This window comes from Aethalodelphis obliquidens, unplaced genomic scaffold (assembly GCF_003676395.1).
Source record: "Aethalodelphis obliquidens isolate GAN/ISIS:26980383/991018 unplaced genomic scaffold, ASM367639v1 scaffold38, whole genome shotgun sequence".
NCBI lineage: Eukaryota > Metazoa > Chordata > Mammalia > Artiodactyla > Delphinidae > Aethalodelphis > Aethalodelphis obliquidens.
In genome coordinates, this window is record NW_020837982.1 from 18,788,108 (window position 1) to 18,812,643 (window position 24,536).

General features: G+C 48.4%; 1 protein-coding gene across 4 annotated transcripts; it reads left to right on the forward strand.

The window, feature by feature from the left end:
• Nucleotides 1–1,047: 1,047 nt before the first annotated feature.
• COPS3 (COP9 signalosome subunit 3) lies at nt 1,048–24,318 on the forward strand. 4 transcript variants are annotated; one of them, XM_027131297.1, is made up of 12 exons: nt 1,048–1,186; nt 5,128–5,257; nt 7,642–7,754; nt 7,846–7,895; nt 9,439–9,531; nt 10,974–11,153; nt 13,790–13,930; nt 15,776–15,949; nt 18,965–19,051; nt 22,637–22,750; nt 23,629–23,709; nt 24,000–24,318. In XM_027131297.1, the coding sequence occupies exons 1-12, from the start codon at nt 1,132–1,134 to the stop codon at nt 24,051–24,053; spliced, it is 1,272 nt and encodes a 423-aa protein (XP_026987098.1). In that variant the 5' UTR covers nt 1,048–1,131; the 3' UTR covers nt 24,054–24,318. The 4 variants fall into 4 exon arrangements, with proteins under 4 accessions (XP_026987098.1, XP_026987097.1, XP_026987099.1 ...); XM_027131298.1 differs by lacking the exon at nt 1,048–1,186 and adding an exon at nt 1,304–1,675; XM_027131296.1 differs by lacking the exons at nt 23,629–23,709; nt 24,000–24,318 and adding an exon at nt 23,414–23,622 and having other exon boundaries at nt 1,105–1,186; nt 5,109–5,257.
• The last annotated feature ends 218 nt before the right edge of the window (nt 24,319–24,536 follow it).

Genomic DNA, 24,536 nt, shown 5'->3' on the forward strand with positions numbered 1-24,536 from the left:
TTGCATTTCTAAGAAGTTCCCAGGTGGCGTTGATGCTGCGGGCTGAGGAACCACACTTTGAGAACAGATGCCACAATCTAAATAGGCAACGAAATTTAAAGTATGACTAGTAGCTGTGGCTATTTTGAATTATTGTAGTGCTTAACTTCTCACAACATTTTTGGCTTTTATTAAAATCCATGTACTTCCATGGAAATGTGTCCTATAATTCAAAATGTCTGTCTTCTGTTTGAGGACCAAATGTTGCCATACAGCATTCAGGGACAGCTCCATCCTAGAGTACAAGTGTTAAAGTCATTCATCTATACTTGTCCCAAATACATCAATTTATTCCCATCTCTATTTCAAGGTACAATTTTTACTATTATATTTCATCTCGACTGACTACTGTAATAGCTTCCTAAATGATTCTCTGAGGTTATCCATGTAAAGTCAGACAGCCCTTTCTAAGTGCAAGTCTGATCATGCCACTCTCTTGCATCAAACTCTCCGTGGCGTCCCAATCTTTCGGGGAAAAGTCCAGTATCTTTAACACAGCTTACTTGACGTGGTCCCTGTCTATCCTGCAGCAGCCCCACTTCACATCACTCCCCTCCAACCGTAAGTATTTTACGTAGTTTACCGTGAGAATTGTACAGATGGGGAAACAAGGCAGAGGAAAGCCAAGGTACTTGCCCAGAGTCACAGAGCTACTAAGTGGTAGATAAGGGATTTGACCGCATGCTGCCTGCCTGGCCGGACTACTACCTCGCAGGAAAAGCCTCAGAGAAGAGGTGGCAATTAAGCCGGGCTTGGAGGATTTGGCAAGGTGTTAAGAGGGACAGCCATTCCCAACAAAATCCGGAAAGGATGTGCCTAACTAGGAGTTCAGTTCCTTCCTTTGCCCACCATCCCCGTTAAATCCAGGGAGCGATTTCGCGTGTGCACAGAACGAAGACGGAAGAGAAAGAAAGCCGCCTTCCGGCGTGGCATCCCTAGAGCGGATTCCATGGAAACAGTAGCCGGGTCCCAGGTAGGTGAGATCTCGCGGTGCTTGAGCGGCGGAAGTGACGTAATCACCCTCGAGGCCCTCCAGTGGGTCGCCGGTCCTCGTCCCGCGTGCGCCGCCTCCGCCGCCGGGTCGCCGGGAACATGGCGTCTGCCCTGGAGCAGTTCGTCAACAGCGTCCGCCAGCTCTCGGCCCAAGGTGAGGCGGTGGGCGCAGGCCGCGAGTCTGCGTCCGGGCTGGCCCGGGGGTCTCGGCGCTTGGGCCGGGGCTGACGAGCGCGCGAGCTGGGCGCCCTCTCCGCACTAGTCCCGACCCCCGGCCTCCGCCCCCCGCCGTCGGTGCCCCCTCGGTCTTGGCTCCCGGCGGCCCCTCCCGACCTGGCCGCGTGGCGGGGCCCCTCGCGGCTTGGCGCGCACGTCCCCCGGGGGCCCTGGCTCCAGGCTCCCCTCTTGCGGGCGGAGTTGTGACCGTTGTTAATTTTCTTCCTAATTTTCATGCAGTTGGTTCGTTCGTTTCATCACCTGCGTATCGAGCCCTGGGCCCAGAATTAAAGTAGTTGGCCGCTGCTGTAAGGCCTCTTTCCCCACCCTGTTTGTTCATTCGTGGAATAGAAATGGCCCTACTCCGCCGAGTTGTCAGGACTGAGAGGGAGGAACCGTTAAAGTTGCAGGAGCTGCGTGACCTTGGGTAGGCACGCTTCTCTCCTGAGTAGCGTGGGCAGGCGCTGCCCCGAGGTTGCTCAGGTGTGGGGCGCGGTTCTGTCTTGTTTCTCTCGTTACTGGTAGGAGTTGGCTTCACAGGTGAGCCATATTTTCTAGGCGTGAAGAAGCAATCCATGCGTTCGTTCGTGCCACGGACTTAAGTTTCTCCTTCCCGCGGTTCCGTGTGCCTAGAAGCTTTGGGCTGGAGTCCTGTCTCGGTCGCTCGGTGTGCCAGCCGCCTAATTTCCCCGGGCCAGTATCCTTATTTACAAGACAGAACTAGGGCTGTGGTCGTGAGCATCAAGCAGGATCACTTATCTGAAAGCTTTGCACACACGCTCTGTGCAAGTCGCTGCTTTAGGAGCAGTGTGCCGGACAGAGAGGCACAGGACACTTGCCCTGCCCCTGTGTCTCGTGCCTGTGCCCCTGTGCCTCGTGCTTGTGCCTCATGCTCCCCGAATAGCAAACGTTAATGAGCTTGTTTCCTCAGCTCTTATTCAGAACTTTCTCCCATGAACCTTAAGTGAAGGGAATGGCATAATGTCCCAGCTTTCTCTGATTAGAGGACGTTTCATTGGCCCCCATCTGGCTGGGTTCATTTCACACGCACCCTGTGGCCCTTAGGTGTGTCTCCCCTTGGCCTGCACGAAGTGACTGCCTTATGATTTCAGGGTGACCCAGCATTTCTCTTAGGTCTCATCTCAGGATTGGTTATTTAATTGGGGGAAAATCATGGACTGAAATGCTTAATTGTGGGTGATTCAAATCAGCGCAAAGAAGCTATTTCATTCCTGCCAGTGAGATCTCTAACAACATGATGATGAGTTGGTATTGATATTTCCCAGTTCAACTAGTATTATTACCGTGAAAGGTGATACCTAATGGACTTTCTTTGTTATTGTTTTGCAGTGAGTGTGATAATAATGGAATGTTTATTTTTGGTAAAAATTTAAAAGTATAGTAAGAAGCTCTAGAAATTATCAGAGTTCCTGGCTACAGTCACTTGGATTTTTTAAGCATTATACCATTTGAGTGTTTTTTAAATTTATTTTATTTTATTTTTTAGTAAATTTTTGTTTGTTTATTTATTTATGGCTGCGTTGGGTCTTCGTTGCTGCACGCGGGCTTTCTCTAGTTGCGGCAAGCGGGGGCTACTGTCATTGCGATGGCTTCTCTTGTTGTGGACTCTAGGTGCAAGGGCTTCAGTAGTTGTGGCACGTGGGCTCAATAGTTGTGGCTTGCGGGCTGTAGAGCGCAGGCTCAGTATCTGTGGTGCATGGGCTTAGTTGCTCCGTGGCATGTGGGATCTTCGCAGACCAGGGCTCGAACCTGTGTCTCCTGCATTGGCAGGTGGATTCTTAACCATTGCACCACCAGGGAAGCCCCTAAGTGTTTTTTTTTTCTAAGTGTTTTTTAATAGGAAAAACCACTCAGTTACTAAATAGAAATAGCTGGTATGGGTAGCTTGAAGTTCAAAATGTGAAAGAGAACTGTTGAGGAGGAAACTTGAGAGGTTAATGCCCGTGGACTTATGTGTACCCTCCACCGTCACCAGAAAACAGCTGGTAGGATGTGGGAGTAGAGTGTGGCCGTGGTGTCTGTCATCAGAATAACCCATTAAAATCGGTGAGTCTACACCATCGATAATCATCAGGGAAATGCAAATCAGAACCACAATGAGACACCACCTCACACCTGTCAGAGTGGCTATCATCAAAAAGTCCACAAATAACACATGTTGGCGAGGATGTGGAGAAAGGGAAATCCTCATGCACTGTTGGTGGGAATGTAAATTGGTGCAGTCACTGTGGAAAATAGTATGGAGGTTCCCCCAAAAACTAAAAACAGAACTACCATACAATCCAGCAATTCCACTCCTGGGTATATATCCAAAGGAAATGAAAACACTGATTTGGAAAGATACATGCATCCCAATGCTCATAGCACTGTTTACAATTGCCAAGATATGGAAGCACCTGAGTCCATCAACAGATGAATAGATACAGAAGATACGGTGTATACACACACACACACACACAGACACACACACACACACACACACACACACACACACACACACAGTGGAATACTACTCAGCCATAAAAAAGAATGAAATTTTGCTGTTTGCAACAACATGGTTGGACCTCGGGGGTATTATGTTTAGTCAAGTAAGTCAGAGAGAGAAAGACAAATACTGCATGTTATCACCTACATGTGGAATCTAAAAAATACAACAAACTAATGAATATAACAAAAAAGAAACACATATAGAAAACAAACTAGTGGTTACCAGTGGGGTGAGGGAAGGGGAGGGGGCAAGATAGGGGTAGGGGATTAAAAGGTACAAACTACTATGTATAGAATAAGCTATAAGGATATATTGTACAGCACAGGGAATATAGCCAATATTTTAGAATAACTATAAATGGAGTCTAACCTTTAGGAATTGTGAGTCAGTATCTTGTACACCTGAAATTTATATAATATCGTAAATCAACTATATCTCAATTAAAAAAGAAAATTCCTTGGGGGGAAATCGGTGAGTCCAATTCTGGCCTAATTAGATTCTGTACCTTAGTTGTTAAGACATAATATCGTGGTATTGGGGAAAGATTGGTGGATCAGTTAGATTAATTCAACAAGCTGCTTGTTGATTGATTGGGTGCTAGGCAAGCACTGCATTCTGAAGCTGGGGAAGGGACGACTCTCCTGCTGAGTTCATGTGAATGACCTAACACCAGGATCCCGGGGATGCAGAGAGCACAGAGGACAGAGAGCCGTGGGGGGGGGGGGGCGGGCTGACCGTTGACGTGAGTGAGTCGGGTCGTGGGGGTCGTGGAAGAGTTGCGAGGGAGCACTGAGCTTGGAGAGCAGCCGTGCAGAGGCCTAAGGCTAGAGCGGGGACGCTGGTGTGTGAGGGGGGGCTCAGGAGGCCAGCGGGGCCGAGGGGGCGTTTGGAGGGGTGTGATGGGAGTTGCACTTCAGAAAGGTCAGACAGGTGCAGCGTGGGCTGTGGGCTGGACGAGAGAGATGGAAGGAGGCAGACCACTTGGAAGACGGTGGAGTCCAGACAGGAAATGGTGGGGATCTGAGGGAAGGTGGAGGAAGAGAAAGGAGTGGACCCAGAGGCATAGCCGTAAGGTGAAGTCATAGTCCTGGAGGTGCGGCGGTGCTGGCAGTGATGTGAACACTGCTGGCTTGGGGGACTGGAAACGAGAGTGGAGAAAAGGGGAAACCTTCAGGGGCCAGAGGAAAGTGGGAAGTTTAGTGCTGAGGCTGCAGGCAAGACGTCTTTGGCCCTTCTGGGTCCTCGTCCGAAATGAAGGAGAAGAAATCACCTTCAGGCACCTGCAGGTCTGAGGTGTGAAGTCTGGGATTTGACATCCTTTGGTTTGGTTAGTGGTATAACTGAATGATAGTGTTATTCCTGTTTTCCAGGGCAAATGACTCAGCTTTGTGAACTGATCAACAAGAGTGGGGAGCTCCTTGCGAAGAACTTATCCCATCTGGACACCGTGCTCGGGGCTCTGGATGTCCAGGAGCACTCCTTGGGAGTCCTTGCTGTTCTGTAAGGGCGTTTTCCTCTATGATTTTGTGCACGCTGAACCTCAGCGCTGCACTTTCTGGCTTTGGGGTTTTTTGTTGTATGCAGTAAGCCCTGGAAATGACAGTGAGCTCTTTTGCACAACTGAAGTCACGTTGTAGTAGTTACCTTTAACTCGATGCGGCTAATCATTGCTTTCATTTTTATTTATTTTACTTTTTAAAATTAATTTCTGTTGGGGTATAGTTGCTTTACAGTGTCGTGTTAGTCTCTGCTGTATAGCAAAGTGAATCAACTATACACATATTCCCTCTTTTTTAGATTTCCTTCCCATTTAGGTCACCACAGAGCATTGAGTAGAGTTCCCTGGGCTATACAATAGGTGCTTTTATATTTTGTTCTGTTTTATCATCTTTTAAAACTCTTATGTTTATACACATTTTGAAATGTATTTTAAAAAATGAATGGCCATCTCAGTTGAGGGCGCTGTAGTTTGCGTTTATCTGAGTACTTCTATTCACGTAGTCCATTGGATTCTCCCCATTTTCTAACTTAGAAAGAAAAGAGGGAAGAGTGACAGAACAGGGCACAGGGGCTATACCGAGGGAAGTTACCAGTGATCCAGAGCAGCCTGGCTTCCAATTCCCTTCAGACAAGTTGAAGCTGGTTTTTTTTCCCCCTTTTTAAAAAAGCTATAGTTGCTGTACAGTTTAAGCTGTTTTAGGGCCAAGTTAAATAGACGTTATTTCAATTGGTCTGTTGAACTCTTGTGACTCTGCGTCTTTGACAGTTGAATTCTTTTCTCTTGACGTTGTAGTGCTATAAATCGGGATTTTGTGGTTGTTATGAAAGTTGAGGTAATGGAAGTAAACCGAGAAGAAATTGACCTAAAGTGAGGGTCTGGCTCCACTTGCACTGAGGTTCTGAGACAGGTATGCGTCAGGAGGAAGGTGCCGTCGGAACACGGGCGGCCAGTAGCTCATGTGCCTGTTTGAATGTAAATCTTTATGGATGAGTGAAGTGAAAGGTCCAGTTCCTCAGTTGCACTTGCCACACCCCAAGGGCTCAGGAGCTGCCTGTAGCCACTGTTTCAGACGATGCAGATGTGGAGCAGGGCCTCCGCTGCAGGAGGTTCCGCGGGTTGGGATGGCTGGGGAAGATTTCTGCCGCCTGTGGTTTCCGATTAAAAGAACAGAAAGCATGATTTGTACACACGTCAGCATACGCGGATGCGCATGTCAAGTGAGGTGATGTGTGTGGAAGCTGTTTGAAACGAGAAGGCGTTTTACGTTGTATATCAGTTAAAGGAAACCTGGGAAGAGCCCCGACCTTGTTTCCAGGTCCCCTGGGTTTGAATCTATGTTCTGCTGACTATGAGGTTTGAGGCCCTGAGCTTCATATTTTTATTTATAAAATGGACATCACAATGCCTTACTGACCTATTGTGAAGCCCAAATGAGATTGTTTGGACACATTTTGATACTTGGAAAGTGTAATTACAGATGTAAGGTGGCATTGTTAAGTAATACTATATAGATGGAAGTACAGATTGAAAGATGGAGAAATTGTCATTAGGCAATAATACCCATCTGATTTTTCTTGAAATGAGTTTAAACCATTCAGTTTTTTGTTCTATTTAAAGAAGAGCTTGCAGTTTACGTGTAAGCAGCGCCTAAGTGGTGGTAGCTTATGTGATTCCTCCCTCGAAACCTCTCCGACCCCCCTTGGTGTTTACGATGGCACTTGGTGGCATCATCTCCCAGGTGGCTCGGCACGGGCCACCTGCCTGAGTCGTCCCTCTTCTCAGCGCTCCACTCCTTCCGGGCCTGCCCTGCAGCTAGTTTTTCTCCCAGGTCACCCAGCATCCCCTGGGTCCTGGGGCAGCACCGTGACCATGAGCCGCTGCCGTGGCCTCCGGCCAGCCCGTAGCTTCAGTGTGTTCTGCTCAGGCAGGAGAAGCCCACAGCGGGTTTCTAGGCGAATAAAGCAGTACTGAGCACATTGGACTGCTAAAGAAATCTATTTTTAAAATTTTTTGGTTATGAGTTTATATTCAGTTACTTCACGAGTATCAGGACAACCTGATATTTGGCCTCATTTGACGGAGTTTTCTTTTTTGAAAGTTCTTTTTTGGTTGCATTTTATTTCTTGCCTAACTGCTCTGGGTAAAAGTTGTTCTTTTTTAAGCATATTTTTCTTAACCTCTATTTGTGTCCATGTTCTGTGTCTTGACTGTGCAGAGAACCAGGCCGGGAGAATCTCACAGATTCCAGTTCTTCATTTTTAAAAGTACTGTGACTCCTTTAACTTCACAGAGCATTGGAGGCAGGACGGACAGACGGACGGACGGACTTCTCCGTTTCCCTGTGAGACGCCAGGACAAGTTGCTTCTTTTCTCTGTGTTGTAGGTTTGTGAAGTTTTCTATGCCCAGCGTTCCTGACTTCGAGACGCTGTTCTCACAGGTTCAGCTCTTCATCAGCACTTGTAACGGGGAGCACATTCGCTATGCAACAGACACCTGTAAGGGGAGCAGCTTTTTCTTCTTTTCCACGGAATGTATTCTACCCTGTAGTCATTTATATTTTCAATATTTTATTATTGTTGTGTCTAGTTGCTGGGCTTTGCCATCAGCTAACAAATGCACTTGTGGAAAGAAAACAGGTAAGAATGTTATTTGAGTATTTATAGTTCTGTTTCGCACGCCTCTAACCTGCACAGTGCGCTGAGTGTAAGGGTTCCAGCCTGGTGTTGAGACCCTAATGCTCGGATGTACGTGGTCGCTGTGGAGAGCTCAGAGCATCCACTGTGGGGCTCTGACCACAGAAGTGGTGCCTCAAGGGGGAGGCTGCTGCTTGTGTTTGGAACTGCCATTCTAGCACCCTTGTGCTGTAAAATGCCGCTTTTTTGTTTGTTAAACCTTTTAACTTGCAATTATGACATAATTTTAGCTTTACAAAAAAGTTGTTAGGTTAGTATACTTAATTGCCATAAGTGCCCTTCACCCAGAGCCCCCAGCTGTTAGCGTCTCACACCCAGAGCCCCCAGCTGTTAGCGTCTCACACCCAGAGCCCCCAGCTGTTAGCGTCTCACACCCAGAGCCCCCAGCTGTTAGTGTCTTACCATACTTGTTCATTCTTTTCTCTTTTTCCTGAGCCCCGGAAAGAAAGTTGCAGATGCGATGCCTGAGTGCCTCAGCGAGTGTTTCTTAGAAATTAGGACAAATTAAGACGTTCTCTTGCATGAGTGCAGCACGCTGACCAACATGAGGAGATGAGCACTGACCGACTCCTTTAGCAGATCTGACCTGGTTCCGATTTTACCAGTTGTTTCACTGATATCTTTTATAACAGAAAAGTCTCAGATCACGGGTTGAATTACATTGTTGTGTGTCTTTAGTTTCCTTTAATCTGGTAAACTCTTTATTTTTTGTGATATTGACACAAGTTGTAATTTGTAAGTTTCTTTTTGATTTGAAATTCAACTTTAAGACTAGTGTAAAAGAGTCTGAAAACAAAGAACCAGTTGGTATTTTGTGGGAGCACTACGTAATTATTGTTTGAGGGAGATGGTTAATCCCAAGTCTCTACTGAAAAAACATGTTAAGCTCCTCAGCTATTTTATGGTCACACCTCCTCTCCAGAAGCTGACTGCACCTCGTGTGGTTCTTGGTCTTGTTATTCATGGTCAGGGCAGGAAAACGGTCCGTTTGTGCTTGGAACTGCCATTCTGGCGCCCCTTGTGCTGTAAAAGGGGCTTGTGGTATCACTCTCAACAGCAATTTACCACCAGGTAAGAGATGTTGCTGGAGAGAATTTACAGGTGACACCTAGACTGCCCTGCGGGACAATGCCAACATCCTTATCCACAATTCAGTCTCCTAAGCATAGGTCTCATCTGTTGTAAATAATTTGTAAAATTTTTGTTTAGCTGTAAGTATAATGAACTCTTGAGAGTGTAATGTTGCTTTTGATTATTGATCTCCAATAATTAGAAAAAGCTTTATGATTTAAAAAGTTGTGCTGAATTACTCTACATATCACAATAAACAGCTTAAGACAACATTTTCTGACTGAATAGGGACAGAAGTTTCGTGAGAGGCTGTGGGACCCTCCTCTTGTGGTTTAGAAGAGCCCATCAGTATGTTACTTTCGTTTCTAAGTGACAGCCTAGGACCCAGCGTGCTGACAGGTGTCCTTTCCGACAGCCCCTGCGCGGAATCGGCGTCCTTAAGCAGGCCATTGACAAGATGCAGATGAACACAAACCAGTTGACCTCCGTCCATGCTGACCTTTGCCAGGTGAGCAGCGAGGGGTTGCCCCGAGTCACGGTTGGACTTGGTGAAGATGGCGCTGTGTTCTAAGCCTCGGAATGTGTAGCTGCCCCTGTTGCTGGGAAGGGAATCTTGGGGCTACTGAGCGCAAACCGTCGACTGAGGCCCAGCTAGTCAGCTCGTGATGTGGGGGCAGGTGGGGTGAGTAGCGCTTGTGACCTTAACAATCCCAGTAAGGAGCTCTGGAACCTGAGGACGAACCAGGTGACTTCTTACACTTCAAAGTGTTGTTCATGTATTTATTTTATTTTGTGTGACTCCAAACCCAGATGGCAAAGGGCGGTGGGTATATAACGAAGCCCGTCTCCCACCTACTGACTGGCCACCCATCCCTTCTCTCCAAAGGAAACTGGAATTAGTAGTTTCTTAGGCATCCTTCCAAAGATGGTTTATGCACGTATAAGCAGATATGTTTATATTTGTCCTCTCTAGTTTTTTAAACACAAATGCTAATCTATACAATGTCTTATGTACCTTGCTTTTTTCTTACTGTGTCTTGGAGATGATTCCATGTCAGTGCTTTACAGCTGCAGAGAATTCCATAACATGGGTTTAGCCAGTCCCTGTGGGGTATCTAGGTTGTTTCCTTAATGAATAGCATGGTATGTGGATTATTTCAACCACATGTTCTAATTTCACATGGAGACGTGCTCTCTTTTCTCTTTATTTATTTATTTATTTATTTTTTGGCTGCGTTGGGTCTTTGTTGCAGTGCGCAGGCTTCTCATCGTGGTGGCTTCTCTTGTTGCGGAACAGGGGCTCTAGGCGCACGGGCTCTAGAGCGCAGGCTCAGTAGTTGTGGTGCGCAGGCTTGGTTGCTCTGCGGCATGTGGGATCTCCCCGGACCAGGGCTCAAAGCCGTGTCCCCTGCATTGGCAGGCGGATTCTTAACCACTGTGCCACCAGGGAAGTCCCCTCTTTATTTCTTCTAAAAAACTTTTGTGATGGAGGTGTGACATACATACAGTAAAGTGTGCAGATCTCGGGTGTACAGTGCGTGCCCTGTGCCACATCACCCAGACACAGAACTTTGCTGGATCTTGCTTTCTTGAGCTGCACATTCCCTACACTTACCTGAAGGGTTCAGACATGGAAAAGCAGTGATTGGAGAGAAACTGTTCTTACTTCACCAGGTCAGTGAAGAGAAAAGGTCACACTTGTCATGCATCTGTAAATAGATGGACTTTGCTTCATACGTGGAGCCCTTTATGTCATAGCTGGTTAGTCTTTTCTAAAGAAATGCTATTGTATTCTGAATGCCTAAGAAAATGGAATAACGTGCTGACATTTAGATCATTTTAGTCAATAAAATGTAAAGCCAGTTATTTTCTAGAACTTTGCGGAATCTGCTCTTTCTGCTAAAGCCGAAGTGCACCTAGAGTGATGGCTTCACGTCAATGTTTCCACAGCTGTGTCTGCTGGCGAAGTGCTTTAAGCCCGCCCTCCCGTACCTGGACGTGGACATGGTGGACATCTGCAAGGAGAACGGGGCCTACGAGGCCAAGCACTTCCTGTGCTACTACTACTACGGCGGGATGGTCTACACCGGGCTGAAGAACTTCGAGCGGGCACTCTACTTCTACGAGCAGGTAGTCGGCGCTCCCCCGGGGGCATATGAACTTGCAGGCTGGCGGCTGGAGCTGCAGGGGAGGGTCCTTTCAGAGGCCGTTTCCCTGTGGCCAGGGGCGCAGGGCAGGGGAGGGATGGGCACTGTGGGGCAGGCCGACCAGGCTTTGCCACGACCCCCGTCTGGTTTGGGTTGAGTTGTGCGTGTCTCTTGACTTCGTAGCTTCCTTTGTGTGTGGGGAAGGGATGGAACCGAGTGACCTTTGACGCATCTTCTTGTTCTGAAACCAGATGTGACGTTCGGTTAAGTTTTTCTTTCTTTCATTGTTTTTTTTTGGCTGCACCGCGTGGCCTGTGGGATCTTAGCTCCCCGGCCAGGGATTGAGCCCAGGGCCACAGCAGTGAAAGCGCTGAGCCCTAACCACTGGACTGTCAGGGAACTCCCGAGTTTTTGTTACTTTAATAAATGAAACATTCTTCTGGTCTGTAATTCAAAGGGGGTGAAGGAGTACACAGCGAAGAGTGCCTCCCACCTTTGTGTCTGTGTAATGAGACATATTGCGCAGCTCTGCAGCTTCACTCAGGGTCTAACAAAGATAGACAGTGCTGGCTAAAACCAGTGTTTTAGGATAAATTTGCCAGATGTCCATAAGTTGTTTCATTCAGAGCACATGTTCAGGTGATAAAAGACATTCCAAGCCTCAGAGGCGCTCATGGTGTATTTGAGGTGCTGTAGAAGCCCCCGCACAGACCTGTGAGTGGGTGTCGCCTCAGTGAGCGGGAGCTGGCCAGCATTGCTGGGGGCCTAGGGCAGGGTGACCACGGGTGCTGTTGGCAGGGGCGATATCTTTCAAGGACGTGACTCGTCAGGTAGGACCTTCCAGGGGACTACATTGACCGTACGGTCACAATCTCAGTTCCTCAGAAAACTGCGAGCACACACCCGCAGCGACTGAACGCGCGGTGGCTCTGCAGCCTGGCAGAGGTGGGATGAGCCCGCCGATGGTCTAGGGGCGCCGAGACACGGGCGCGCGGCAGGAGGGTGCGCGGTCTGTCACAGAGTTGAAATGTCAAAGACACAGCGTGTTCACGTTTACAGCTAGAAGGCTTTTACCTGATAATCCACATAGTCCTTCTTTAGCCCAAGTGACAGTCTGCTTCATGGCGCTGTCTCTTCATGACGTACATCAGTTCCAGGTAGTATTAGTACCTTAATTTCAGGAGGTGACACAGATTTTGTTTTACTGCCCTTTTAAAATCCAAAAGAAGGATGTACTTAGTGAAAAACATTCAGATCACGCAGCATTATATAAAGTAAAGAGTGAAAGTAGCCGCCTCCTCTTACCCCGTGCCACAGGTGGCCCTGGCAGTCCACTAGCCCCCGGTCGGCGTGGTACTCTAAGCAGGTTTGGTGCTTCGCCATTAAAGCAGTGCTGCGTGTGGATCGTGGCACTTGTGTTCTTCTGCACTTGCATGAGTGTTTCTGCTGAATAATTCTCAGAAGTGCCTTGTAGGCTCAGTGGCTTGGATTTTGATTTGGAACATTTGGGCTGATGTGGGTGTGATAGTTTTGAATTCTTAACCCTCATGAATCCAGGTGAAAAAAGGTGGAAAGGCAGCCTCAGGATGGGAGGAAATATCGGCAGATCACATTTCTGATAAGAGACTTACATCCAGAATATACAAAGATGTCTTAAAACTCAACAATAAAATTTTAAAAATGGGCAGTGGGTTTGAATAGACATTGCTCTAAAGAAGATAGACAGATGGCTAAAAGCACTCGTCATCAGGGAAATGCAAATCAAAACCACAGTGTGATACAAGTCACACTAGGATGGCTGAAGTTAAAAAGAGAGCCAGTAACGTGTCGATGAGGATGTGGGGAACTCAGAGCCCTCGTGACTGCCAGCGGGGTGCACAGTGGTGTGGCCGCTTTGCAAATAGTTCTGCGCTTCCTCGAAACGTTAAACCTACAACTTCCAAATGACCTGGCACTTTGCTCCCAGGATTGCACCCGAGGGAAGTGAAGACAGATGTCCACTCAGATCCATACATGAATGTTCACAGCACCATGATGATTCACGTGGCCAGACGCCCGCCAGCTGAGGATCTGAGTACACAGAAGGTGGGGCACTGTTGGCCCATGACACAGATGAGGTCCTGACACAGGCCACTGCAGGGTGTGCCCTGAAAATGTCACCTCAAAGCTGCTCACGAAAGACTACATGAAGCCATTTATGGGACCTCCCTGGTGGTCCAGTGGTTAGGACTCCGTGGTCTCACTGCCGAGGGCCTGGGTTCAATCCCTGGTTGGGGAACTGGGATCCCATAAGCCACGCAGCGAGGCCACACACACAGAAAAAAGCCATTTATATGCACTGTCTAGAGTAGCCAAATCCATTGAGATGTGAAGTAGAGGAGTGGTCGCCTGGGGTAGGGGGGTGGGCGGTGACCACTGACGGCCTGGGGTTTCTTTTTAGGGGGTGAAAATGTTCTGAAATTCGGTAGTGGTGATAGTCGCACAGCTTGGTGAAGACACCAAAGCCCAGTGAGTTGGATGTGTTCAAAGGGTAAATGCTAGAGTTATTAAAAGGTAGTGATTTAGTATAAGTGCTCTTTTCCTAATTCAAGCTCCCCTGCTGTCTTCACTCCTGCTCAGGCCATCGCCACTCCTGCTATGGCTGTCAGTCACATCATGCTGGAGGCATATAAAAAGTACATTCTCGTTTCTTTGATACTGCTTGGCAAAGTGCAGCAGCTGCCGAAATACACGTCTCAAATTGTGGGAAGATTCATTAAGGTGAGTTTTTAAAACAGAAGGATTTCCTAGGTGACATGTTCTGTTCATAGGAAATTGTGGTGATGCATAGCTCTGTCATCTTTTTTTTTTTTGCGGTATGCGGGCCTCTCACTGTTGTGGCCTCTCCCGTTGCGGAGCACAGGCTCCGGACGCGCAGGCTCAGCAGCCATGGCTCACGGGCCCAGCCACTCCGCGGCACGTGGGATCTTCCCGGACTGGGGCACGAACCCGCGTCCCCTGCATCGGCAGGTGAACTCTCAACCACTGCGCCACGAGGGAAGCCCTCTGTCGTCTTATTCTGCGGGCCCTAGCTCTCCCGGCACGTTAAATTAGCAGATGCTCACTTGCCGCCTGCTGGGCGTCTGGCAGAGCCCGAACCCTCCCAGTCCGTGCACACCGATCGCCTGACGGACCGCGATGTTCCTAGGAATCTGTTTTCACACTTTTGCTCTGGGTGATCATAGCTGTAGATGTTTAAGGTCCTAGAAAAGCAGTGCTGACTCTGTTGGACTCTCACTTTGACCAAGTGCCGGGGAATCTTATTAGACCCCAAGCGCTGCTCACAGAGCTGCTCTTGTTTCCCTGAGGACTCAGCCCTGGGACCACGTGAAGAAATGACCTACTTTTTTTTTTTTTAAAATAATACATGCTCATAGGGTTTTGGTTTTGTTTTTTTTAAACTGAAGTCACTATCATTCTGATAACAATTTTTTGCTGACCCTCCTTGTACAAAATTCAGAATTTCACTAGATCAGTGTGAGAGTCTTCCTGATGAGAAGATTTCCATGCTGCCTTGTTGAGGGTGGCCCGTGTCCTTCTCTAAGAGCCCGTCGTGCTTCTCAGGCTCCAGGCTTTTAGTCACATACGGGGGCATGGGGGTGGGTAGAAGGACGCGCAGGTTTGGGGAGCTCCCGGGGTGATTGAGGTGGCCCTAGGAGGAGGGCCTTTGTAAGGTGAGGTCCCCATGACTCAGCCTCCTTCCCCACAGTTGTGGTTTGTTGGCGGTGATATCAGAGTGGTGAAGAGGGCACAGGCTTCAGGGTGGGGATGCAGGTTTGAATCCGTGTCTCAGGACCGCGGACCTACTCGTGGGCCTGGGTCCAGTTTCTCACGTATAAGAGAGAGGGGAATGCGTGCACACGTATAAGATAGAGGGGGACGCATGTGCATGTAGTAAGAGGGCAACGTATGTTCACGTAATGAGACGGGAATGCATGCGCACGTAATAAGGGCAACGCATGCTCACGTATGATAGAGGGCAACGCATGCTCACGTAATGAGATAGAGGGGAATGCATGTGCACGTAATGAGATAGAGGGGAACGCATGCTCACATAATGAGGTAGAGGGGAGCGCATGCGATGGTGACAGCAGCACACCTCTGAGTGCGCCCTCAGCCCTGTTGTCTCTGGTCCCCCCAGAAGTAGCGGGTTGTCCCGTTGCACCCGGTGAGGTATGTGTGAGCGGGAGAGGGAACTGAGGAGGGTGGGAATGTTCCTTCTTTCTTCCCAAAGTGGTTTAACAAGAGAGAAATCAGGAGCCCCGATGGAGAAAAGACCTGTGTGCCTTTACTAACTGTGCGTGCTGCACTTGCTGTGCAGCAGTTTGCTCTGTACTACAAAGTGGGTGTTTTTTTTGTTTGACAGTAAACTACTCCATGGTGCATTTCTATCCTTGGTCTTGAAAACTAGGCATTTGCTTTGGGTAAATTATAATTTGTTAGGTAACAGTGAAGGATGTTGAATGTACTTGCTCCAAATTTAGTGCCATGTTTTCTTTTGCGTCTTACACAGGCTCCGTTCCTCTAACTCTCGAATCTGGTTTCTTCCCGCCTGCACACCTTTAGCCTCTTAGCAACGCGTACCACGAGTTAGCGCAAGTTTATTCCACCAACAACCCCTCGGAGCTCCGCACCCTGGTGACCAAGCACAGTGAGACCTTCACTCGCGACAACAACATGGGGCTGGTGAAGCAGTGCCTGTCCTCGCTGTACAAGAAGAACATCCAGAGGCTCACCAAGGTGAGGCCCTGGCCGGGCCCCTCCGACCCTGAGCTCCTTTTCTCCCCTCGCCCCCCCTCAGCGCCGAGGCAGCAGCACAGGGTCTCGTCCTGAGGAAGAGCTCTCCCAGCTGACTCCCTAGGGCACTTTGATGGGTGCTTTTGGTCTTTCCAGTGCTGGGGCAGGGTATTTGAGAAGAGGGACAGGTGAAGGGCAAGAGGTAGGAGATATGGCCACCCTGGGAGGTACAGACAGGGAGCCCGGGGGCGTGGCCATGCTGCTCTGGACCCTGTGGCGGGCTGACGCACGCGGGGGCACAGGGCCAGCACACTGGAGCCGGGGGAGGTGAGCCGATCGTGTATTTTCTATTTTCAAGATGAAAATAAACCTAGTGGCTTTTGATGATGGAAAATACGCTTATTATCAAATGTTAAAACCGCCCAGGAAAGTGTAAAAAGAAAAACGAAGCTCCCCACGAGCCAGGAAGGCGTTTGCTGCAGGCAGTGGTAAACCAACAGAGCAGCGGCGACCGGGACGGTGCGGCTCCTCTCCTGGGGCTTAAGGACGGGGCTGTAGAGCTCCAGGCAGAGGAGGGGAAAGGATGCTGCTCAGTTGATGCGAGGGCCAGGGAGGCTGGAGGGGACCAGGGGGAGGAGGGGCAGCCGGGGAGGCCGCCACTGCACGGGGAGAATTGCTCCTGGAGCAGGAGGAGAGGGAAGGGTCACCGCACACGAGGAGGAGGCCCCTTCCAGACACTCCAGACATCCGTCTGTAAGAGGAAGATGGAGACACGAAAGAGAGAGCACCTCGAGAAGAGGAAAAACAAATGTCCTGTCAGAGAAAAGCCAGCTGGACCCGTAGGCTAAAAAGACCGGACCTAAACGATTCAAGGTGACCAGCAGCTGAATTCTCCCCACAGTGTTTTCCATTTGGCCCAGGTGCCAACACAGCTGCTCTAAGTACAATAAGTTTCTATCTCGCCATCGAGAGGAGCTGCTGGGAAACAGCTGCACCCGTAGGTGACTGGTACTGGGAGTTTAGATGGAAAACCAAAATGTGAACAAGGAGAGAAGACAGTGCACGTTCAAAAAAATGTTAAGTTACAAAATGGCGGATGAGAGTTAAATGAAGAATTAGAACTTGGGGAATCTAGTAAGTAGGCATCACTGCGAAAATCATCAGTTAAACTCTTGTGAAATAGTCAACCCCAGTTCGTCACTTTGGAATCAGTTGATAGCTTATACCGAGAAGTCGGTATGCTTTATATGGAAAGTGCAGTTTTCCATTTTGGATTGGATAAACACGGATCCAGAGTGTGACCAAACAAACATGAAGGGCCTTGGGTGGCCAGTCCAGGGCGGGGCAGTGGCTTCACAGTCACCAGTGTCCTGGTCCTACTGTGCTGACTTACCATTGATTTGAGTCCGCTGGGCTGATAAGCCCTTCCCGGCGGCCTTGGGGGGGCATCACAGCTGCTGGTGGGCAGGGGCGCCGCCATGGAGGATGCGTGGCGTCATGCCGTGGTGCCAGAACAGTAGATGGGGCATCAGAGGATTTTCCAGCCAGGTTAGTAGTCTGCTATTCAAAGGGCAAAAAAATCAGGCTTTTAAAGAAGTCTCAGCAGGTGTACTGTATGTGGGAGTCGGGATGAGAGGCTGCTGCAGGGCCACCAGGGAAATGGGCTTATCATGTGAGGCTCAGATCTGCTCCACGTTCATGTTTTGTGGGCGTCTCTCTAAATCCCTCTGCTCTGTGTGTAGACACCCCATTAACTGTAGTTGGGATCATATTGTATGTGCTGTCCTGTACACTGCTTTTTTCGCTGTCTTCACCTTGTTTCCATGGCAATGTAAGCCTGCACCACAATGACTGTACCTCATACTCTGTTGTACAGATGGTCAAACTCACTCAACCAGTCCTCTTCTGGTAGACATTCCAGTGGAAGTTTCTCCTTATTTTGAAATGGGGAAAAGGACAGTTCCGGGTATTTAGAAATGTTCACTTTTGAGTCCTCATTGGCGCTAAACTACTTAGATACTTCTTAGGATTAACAGTAGTTTCATTTGCAGAGGGCATGCTACTCTTTGAACCAAAGTATATGTATCAGTAGAATTTTCGGTCATTGACTTATCAAGAGTTTTCAACATCACAGTCTTAACATGGCCTGCTGTGAAAATGCCATCATTGTAAATATTGCCAGCTGCCCTAAAAAAAGAGTTCTTTTAATTTGTTCCTGGAAGGGGGCCTTTTCATCAAGTCCCAGGCAAACCCATGATAAACACTGGTTTCCTTTTAACCCCCTATTTGTTTACACATTCTAGCTTTGAATTTTGAAGGACGAATGTGATTTTTTTTCAATTTTATATTATTTACAAGGTAATATGTTTACAATACGAAATTCCAAGACACAAAAATCTCCATCCAGTTCCTATACCCCAGCCGGCCTTTTCTTTCCCCAGAGGCAGCCTGGTGTCACCCGCTTCTCGGATATCCTTCCAGAGATCATCTGTGCACATAGGCACATGCACTCATACGCATGTGTGCTGTCACACGTATGCACTCTTTCCTTGTACACAGATGTGAGCGTGCTGTAGACCCTGTTTTGCATCCTTTTTTATATTTAACGATGCACATGTCTTGGATTCTTTTCCAGCTCATAAAAACTGTCCACACCCAGTAAGTTTTTTACAACCGTGTAGGAGTCCGTTCGTGTAATTGTGCTGCACTCAGCCAGTCCTCTGCTGACGGACTTCTAGGTGGTTCCAATCTTTGCCGTTGCAGGCGGCGCTGAAATGGCGGTGCACACGTCATTTCAGATGTACAGGACACACGTGTGGGATACTGCTTAAAAGTCATTAGTCCTCTAGAAAACTGATGCTGAAACCTTAGTTTATCCATTGCATGTCATCTTCACAACAAAAAGTTATCTTGTACAGTATCGGAAAGCTTTTCAGAGACTCAGTAGAACTCTACACATTTAATAAAATTTCTTTCCTCAGCGTTTCTACTTGTGATTAATTAACTTCTGAATTTCAGACCTTTTTAACGCTGTCATTACAAGACATGGCAAGTCGTGTGCAGTTATCTGGACCTCAGGAGGCAGAAAAGTATGTCTTGCACATGGTGAGTGTGTTGCTGTTTTTCAAAAAGTAATCACTGTATTTTTGTCCTTGTAAAGGTAACAGGTGTTTACGATAGAAAATACAAAGGCGGACGAAGGGGGCCCATCCAGCGTCAACCACTGTGGACATTTTCGTCGATTTCCTTACAGTCTTTGGGGTTTTCCCGTGACATGTACTCATGTGTCACACACAGTGGTGTCTTAGCAGTGCTCCGTATTTATATTTTCATTGTCACAGTTTTTGTGAATATCATTTAAAACACTCACGAAATACTTCAGATAATACAAAGAGACACAAAGCAGTGCTGCTCTGCCTGCTGGTCTGTGATGACCCCACGGACGAGCCATATGTGGGGCAGGGCCCTGCTGCCCTGAGGAAGTCCTGTGCAGCGAGGTAGGGGCCTGGTGACCTCATGGGTGGCAGTCTGACTCACCCCCCTCCTGGGCGGTGTCACCCCGAGACCACACTCAGAGCAGATCCCCACGCTCTCAGCTCCAGCTGCAGATAGCAAATGTCACAGGACACCTGAGACCCGTTTACTTCCCAGTTGTAACTCCCCACTCCCCAAATTTAGATGCGCATTTATTTTATTTGTTTTTTAAAGGTTGGCATTTTTATATTTATTTATTTACTTACTTACTTATTTTGGCAGGGCTGCATTGGGTCTTCATTGCGGTGTGTGGGCTTCTCATTGCGGTGGCTTCTCTTTTTGCCGAGCATGGCTCTAGGCACGCGGGCTTCAGTAGTTGCGGCACGCGGGCTCAATAGTTGTGGCGCACGGGCTTAGTTGTTCCACGGTATGTGAGATCTTCCCAGACCAGGGCTCGAACCCGTGTCCCTTGCTCTGGCAGGCAGATTCTTAACCACTGCGCCACCAGGGAAGTCCCTGGATAAGCATTTAAATGACTATGTGGTAACCCACCAAGTTGAAATAGCATCATTTAGTTATTCTGTTACACAAACGCATGCCTCTGATCTGATCCCCAAGAGCAAACCTCTGTCCTTAGCCCGGGTCAGGCACGTCTTCTCATGTAGAAAGTCAGCATTCTGCGTTTTCTGCTAGTGATCTCCCCTGTGATGTCAGGATTGCTGCCAGGTCCGGATTAGGAGTCATGAAACTGTTTTCAGTGTGATAATGGAGTATTTTCTTTCCATAGTTCAATTTACAAATGTTTGGAGGTTTTTTCCTTCAACGTAATCCTCCAAACACAGAGACACACATCCCAAACAAACAAAACCCGTCCCACCTCCCCAGCCTCGGAGCGCCTGCTGAGAGCACCTTGCCGCCCACAGGGTTTTGTCCCGTGGGTCAGCCGCACACCTCCCCGGACTTGCTCGTCAGCGGTGCGGACACAGCTAGCGAGGTGCTTGCCCAGCCCAGACGGACCCTGACAGGCTCCAGACCCGCTGGCGGTGTTCTATCTGCCGGAGACACGTGGCATTTGCCAGGGCAAATGTCTGAGGGCGCTTCTGGTCGTCACAGCTGGGGGTGCTGCTCACATGTAGCGGGTAGAGCCGGGGGCACTGCTCAAGCTCCCACGATGCAGAGGACTGCGCCCGCCACAAAGAATTGTCTGGCTCAAAACGTCAGGCCACACCTGAAAAATCCTGCCCTACCGTGGAAAATTTATGAAGGCAGGGGTTCTTTAAATAAGACTCAATTTTTTTAGAGCGGTTTGAGGTTCATAGCACAATTGAGGGGAAAGGACAGGGCTCCCCGCCCCACACGTGCACAGCTTCCCCTTATCAGTATACCTACCGGGTGGGACAGTTCTTAGCAACTGACAGCACTACACAGATGTGTCACCATCCCAAGGCCTTAGTGTACATTAGGGTTCGTTCATGGTGTTGGATGTTCTGTGGGTTTGCACAGGTGTATAAGGACACGGGTCCATCATTATAGTATCGTGCGGAGTATTTTCATGGGTTTGCACAGGTGTATAAGGACATGGGTCCATCGTTATAGTATCGTGTGGAGTATTTTCATGGGTTTGCACAGGTGTATAAGGACATGGGTCCATCATAGTATCGTGTGGAGTATTTTCATTGCCCTGAAAGTCCTCTGTGCTCTGCCTATTTGTCCCTCTCCCCCTCCCCCACCCCCACTGATCTTTTTATTGTCTCTACAGTTTTGCCTTTTCCAGAATGTCATATAGTTGGAATCATACAGTGTGTAGCCTTCTCAAACCTGCTTCCAGCCCTACCTCTGCCTAGAAAGGTTATTATTATCCTGATATCTAACGGCCTAGTTTTAGTCACGTCCTATTTTTGAGTTTTATATAAAAGGCAACGTACAGCATATGTACTGCGGAACCTGGCTTTTTTTGCTCAACACCATGAGATTCATGCACAGTGTTGCGTATCATCGTAGTTGGTTCATTTGCAGGGCTGCAGCGTTCCACTGTACGAGGCTGCCTTTCCGTTCCCATCAGGGGACGCTTGGGTTGTTTCCAGTTGTAGTTACTACAGAGAGTGCCACTGTAGTCAGCCCGGTGTGCATGTCCTTCCCCTTTGTGAAGAGGCAGCTCTCTTTGCTCATGGGGTCAGAGTTACGCCTTCTGTTTAGTGTGTGTTGGGCTGTTGGTGTTTCATTAACTGGGGCCCATCCCTTTCCAGGATGGAAAGGAGCAGACCAACTCAGGCAGCTCAGTTCCACTGTGACAGACCACTGTCACCTGGGGAGCAATTTGTTAGAATAACACCTGTTTGGGATTTTATTGGCTTCTCGCTTTTTACTTCATGGACAGGATTTGGCAGTGAAGTTCAAACAGATAAATCCCCAGTTGTTGATGCGAAGAACAAAGACCTTGAAACTGCCTTGGAATCAACATTGGCAGAAAAGTTTTCTTAAAGGACCAGAAGACAATTTCTACTGGGGTGAAACAAAAATGTGTTAGGGTTTCACTTTTTAAAATGCAACGGCAACGTCAGTTATATCTCACAGAAATTTTCTAAAGATGTAAGGGCACTTCCGAAACATTATGCTAGAGAAGCAAGACACGGAGACCATATATTGTCTGACTCCATTTATATGAAACATCCAGAACAGGCAAATCCATGGGGCAGAAAGTAGCCTAGTGGGTGCAGGGGGCTTGGGAGGAGGGGAAGTGGGCAGTGACTGCCTAAATGGGGCGGGTTCCCCGTGGGGGCAGTGAAATCTTTTGAAACAGGGTAGAGTTGGTGGCTGCACATCGCAAGTGTAGTTGAATCCTCTGAATTGTTCACTTTAAAATGGTTAATTTGGGACTTGCCTGGCGGTCCAGTGGTTATCACTCTGCGCTCCCAATGCAGGGGGCACAGGTTCGGTCCCTGGTTGGGGAACTAAGATCCTGTATGCCGCATGGCCAACTAAATAAATAAACTAAAGTGGTTAATTTACCTCATGTGGATTTTACCCCTTCACATCTGTCTTGGTGCAGAGCACGTGATAGGTGTTTAACAGATATCTTTGAATAAGCAGGTGGTGCTTCTAAATACACATGCAGATGTATTCATTGCTTTCTGTGACTTCTCCTGATTGTATTGAAACACTGCATATTCACATCGTTTTGGGGTCTAAACTGCTTTCCTGATTTTTCTTTTATAGATAGAAGATGGTGAAATTTTTGCAAGTATTAATCAGAAGGATGGGATGGTCAGTTTCCATGATAACCCTGAAAAATATAATAACCCCGCCATGCTTCATAACATCGATCAGGAGGTAAATATGAATGCCAGGTGTTTTGGGCTGATGCTTATGATGTTATACCTGAAACACTGACTCTATATTCCGAGATAATTTTAGCTCTAAATACGGGTAGTTCCCAACTAGTTTTCTAAGAACATCTTATTTCTTAGAAAGTTAATTTCAAGGTGGACTCTCCCAGGTTGTACGATTATAAGTAGATGGTGGGTGAGCTTATTTGTCTAGCTCACCAAAGCCTCCTTCAACTCCTGAAACAGTTGAAGGGTCTTAGAATCGGTACGGTTTTATCCGTACCCAGTGGCCACCTATACTGTAGAGCCTTCAGTAATGTGAATCTGGAGCCCCAGCTCAGGAAGTCAGGAATCCCCTGTCTCTGCTGGGGGAGAGCGGGCAGCTGGAGGAGACGAGCCGTCCGCGGTTGCCCCTGGGCAGCAGCGTGGGCCCCGGAGCACATCCTGCTCCGAGTGCTTGCCGGGATCTGGACATGAGCCAGGAGTGTGTGGGTGGTCTGGTTTCTTACCTCTGTTTAGGCAAACGGATTGAACTGAACAGCTCCAGAACCTTCAAAGCAGTATGTCTCCACAGTCTGTTTTTGGCCATTCCAAGTTTTCTTTAAAAAACCCTGAAAACGGGAAGGTTTTTTTTGTAACTCATGTGATGGCAAATGAATATTTTTAGGTTTCACTGCAAAAGATGTCAGCGTGTTTGATGACGGGGTGCTGCCCCAGGTCCTGCTGTACTGTGTTGCTGACGGAATCCAAAACTTCTGACTCCAGAATTCATCTGGCCCCAGGGTTGTGACCCTGTAGCACCCACAGTAATAGTCTAGGCTAAAAAGGTGAAGTTGCCCTAAACCCGCTCACTCAGCGCATCCACACCTGTCTGCCACGCAGATGCTGAGGTGCATAGAGCTGGACGAACGGCTGAGGGCCATGGACCAGGAGATCACAGTGAACCCCCAGTTCGTGCAGAAGGTGACTGGGGCCCCCTCACTCACGGAGTGGGCTGGGCGGGGCGGGGTGGCATCCTCCATCAGGTGTGTGAGCTTGTGCCCAGAAGCCATATCGGGGAGGCTCACAGAGACATACTCGTTGGGGACGTTTCCAGACTCCAGGCTGGAAGTGTGTTTAGGGATGAGGGTGGGGGTCCTGGACCTGCCTCCCCTGCACACGGGGTGGCGTCTTCGGGGGCGTAGGTGTCCGGGGCTGGCGGGAAACCCTTGGCCAGGGCAGACAAGTGCACTGCCTCTCTCCCTCCCTTCCAGAGCATGGGGTCACAGGAAGACGATTCGGGAAACAAGCCATCCAGTTATTCCTGAAGCCAGTGCCCCTCCTGAGTTTCAAAGAAGCCTTCTCCGTGTACGGGGCAGGTGTCGGGAAGGCAGCAGGGAGGACCAGGCCCGTCTCACCTAGACACTAAGGCGGTGTGTTTTGTTTTGACGTCTTCGGTCCTGTGTGCTTTCAGAAAACCATTCTCTCTGCAAAGAAAGGAAAACGTTTTCAAACTTTAAAGCCTGTTGTGGATTTATTTATCCTCAGATTAATGTGGTTATTGCATTAAATCTACCTTTTTGTTTTAAATTATTTGAACATTGGCGTGTCTTCTGTATCACTTTTTTCCTCAGAAAAGCTTTTAACAAACATATTCATTGTGAACAGGTACAGATTTTAGGAATTATTGGAAGATGTGAATCTAAAGTTGATATCAGGGGACTTCCCTGGTGGCGCAGTGGCTAAGAATCCACCTGCCAATGCAGGGGACACAGGTTCGAGCTCTGGTCCGGGAAGATGCCACATGCCGT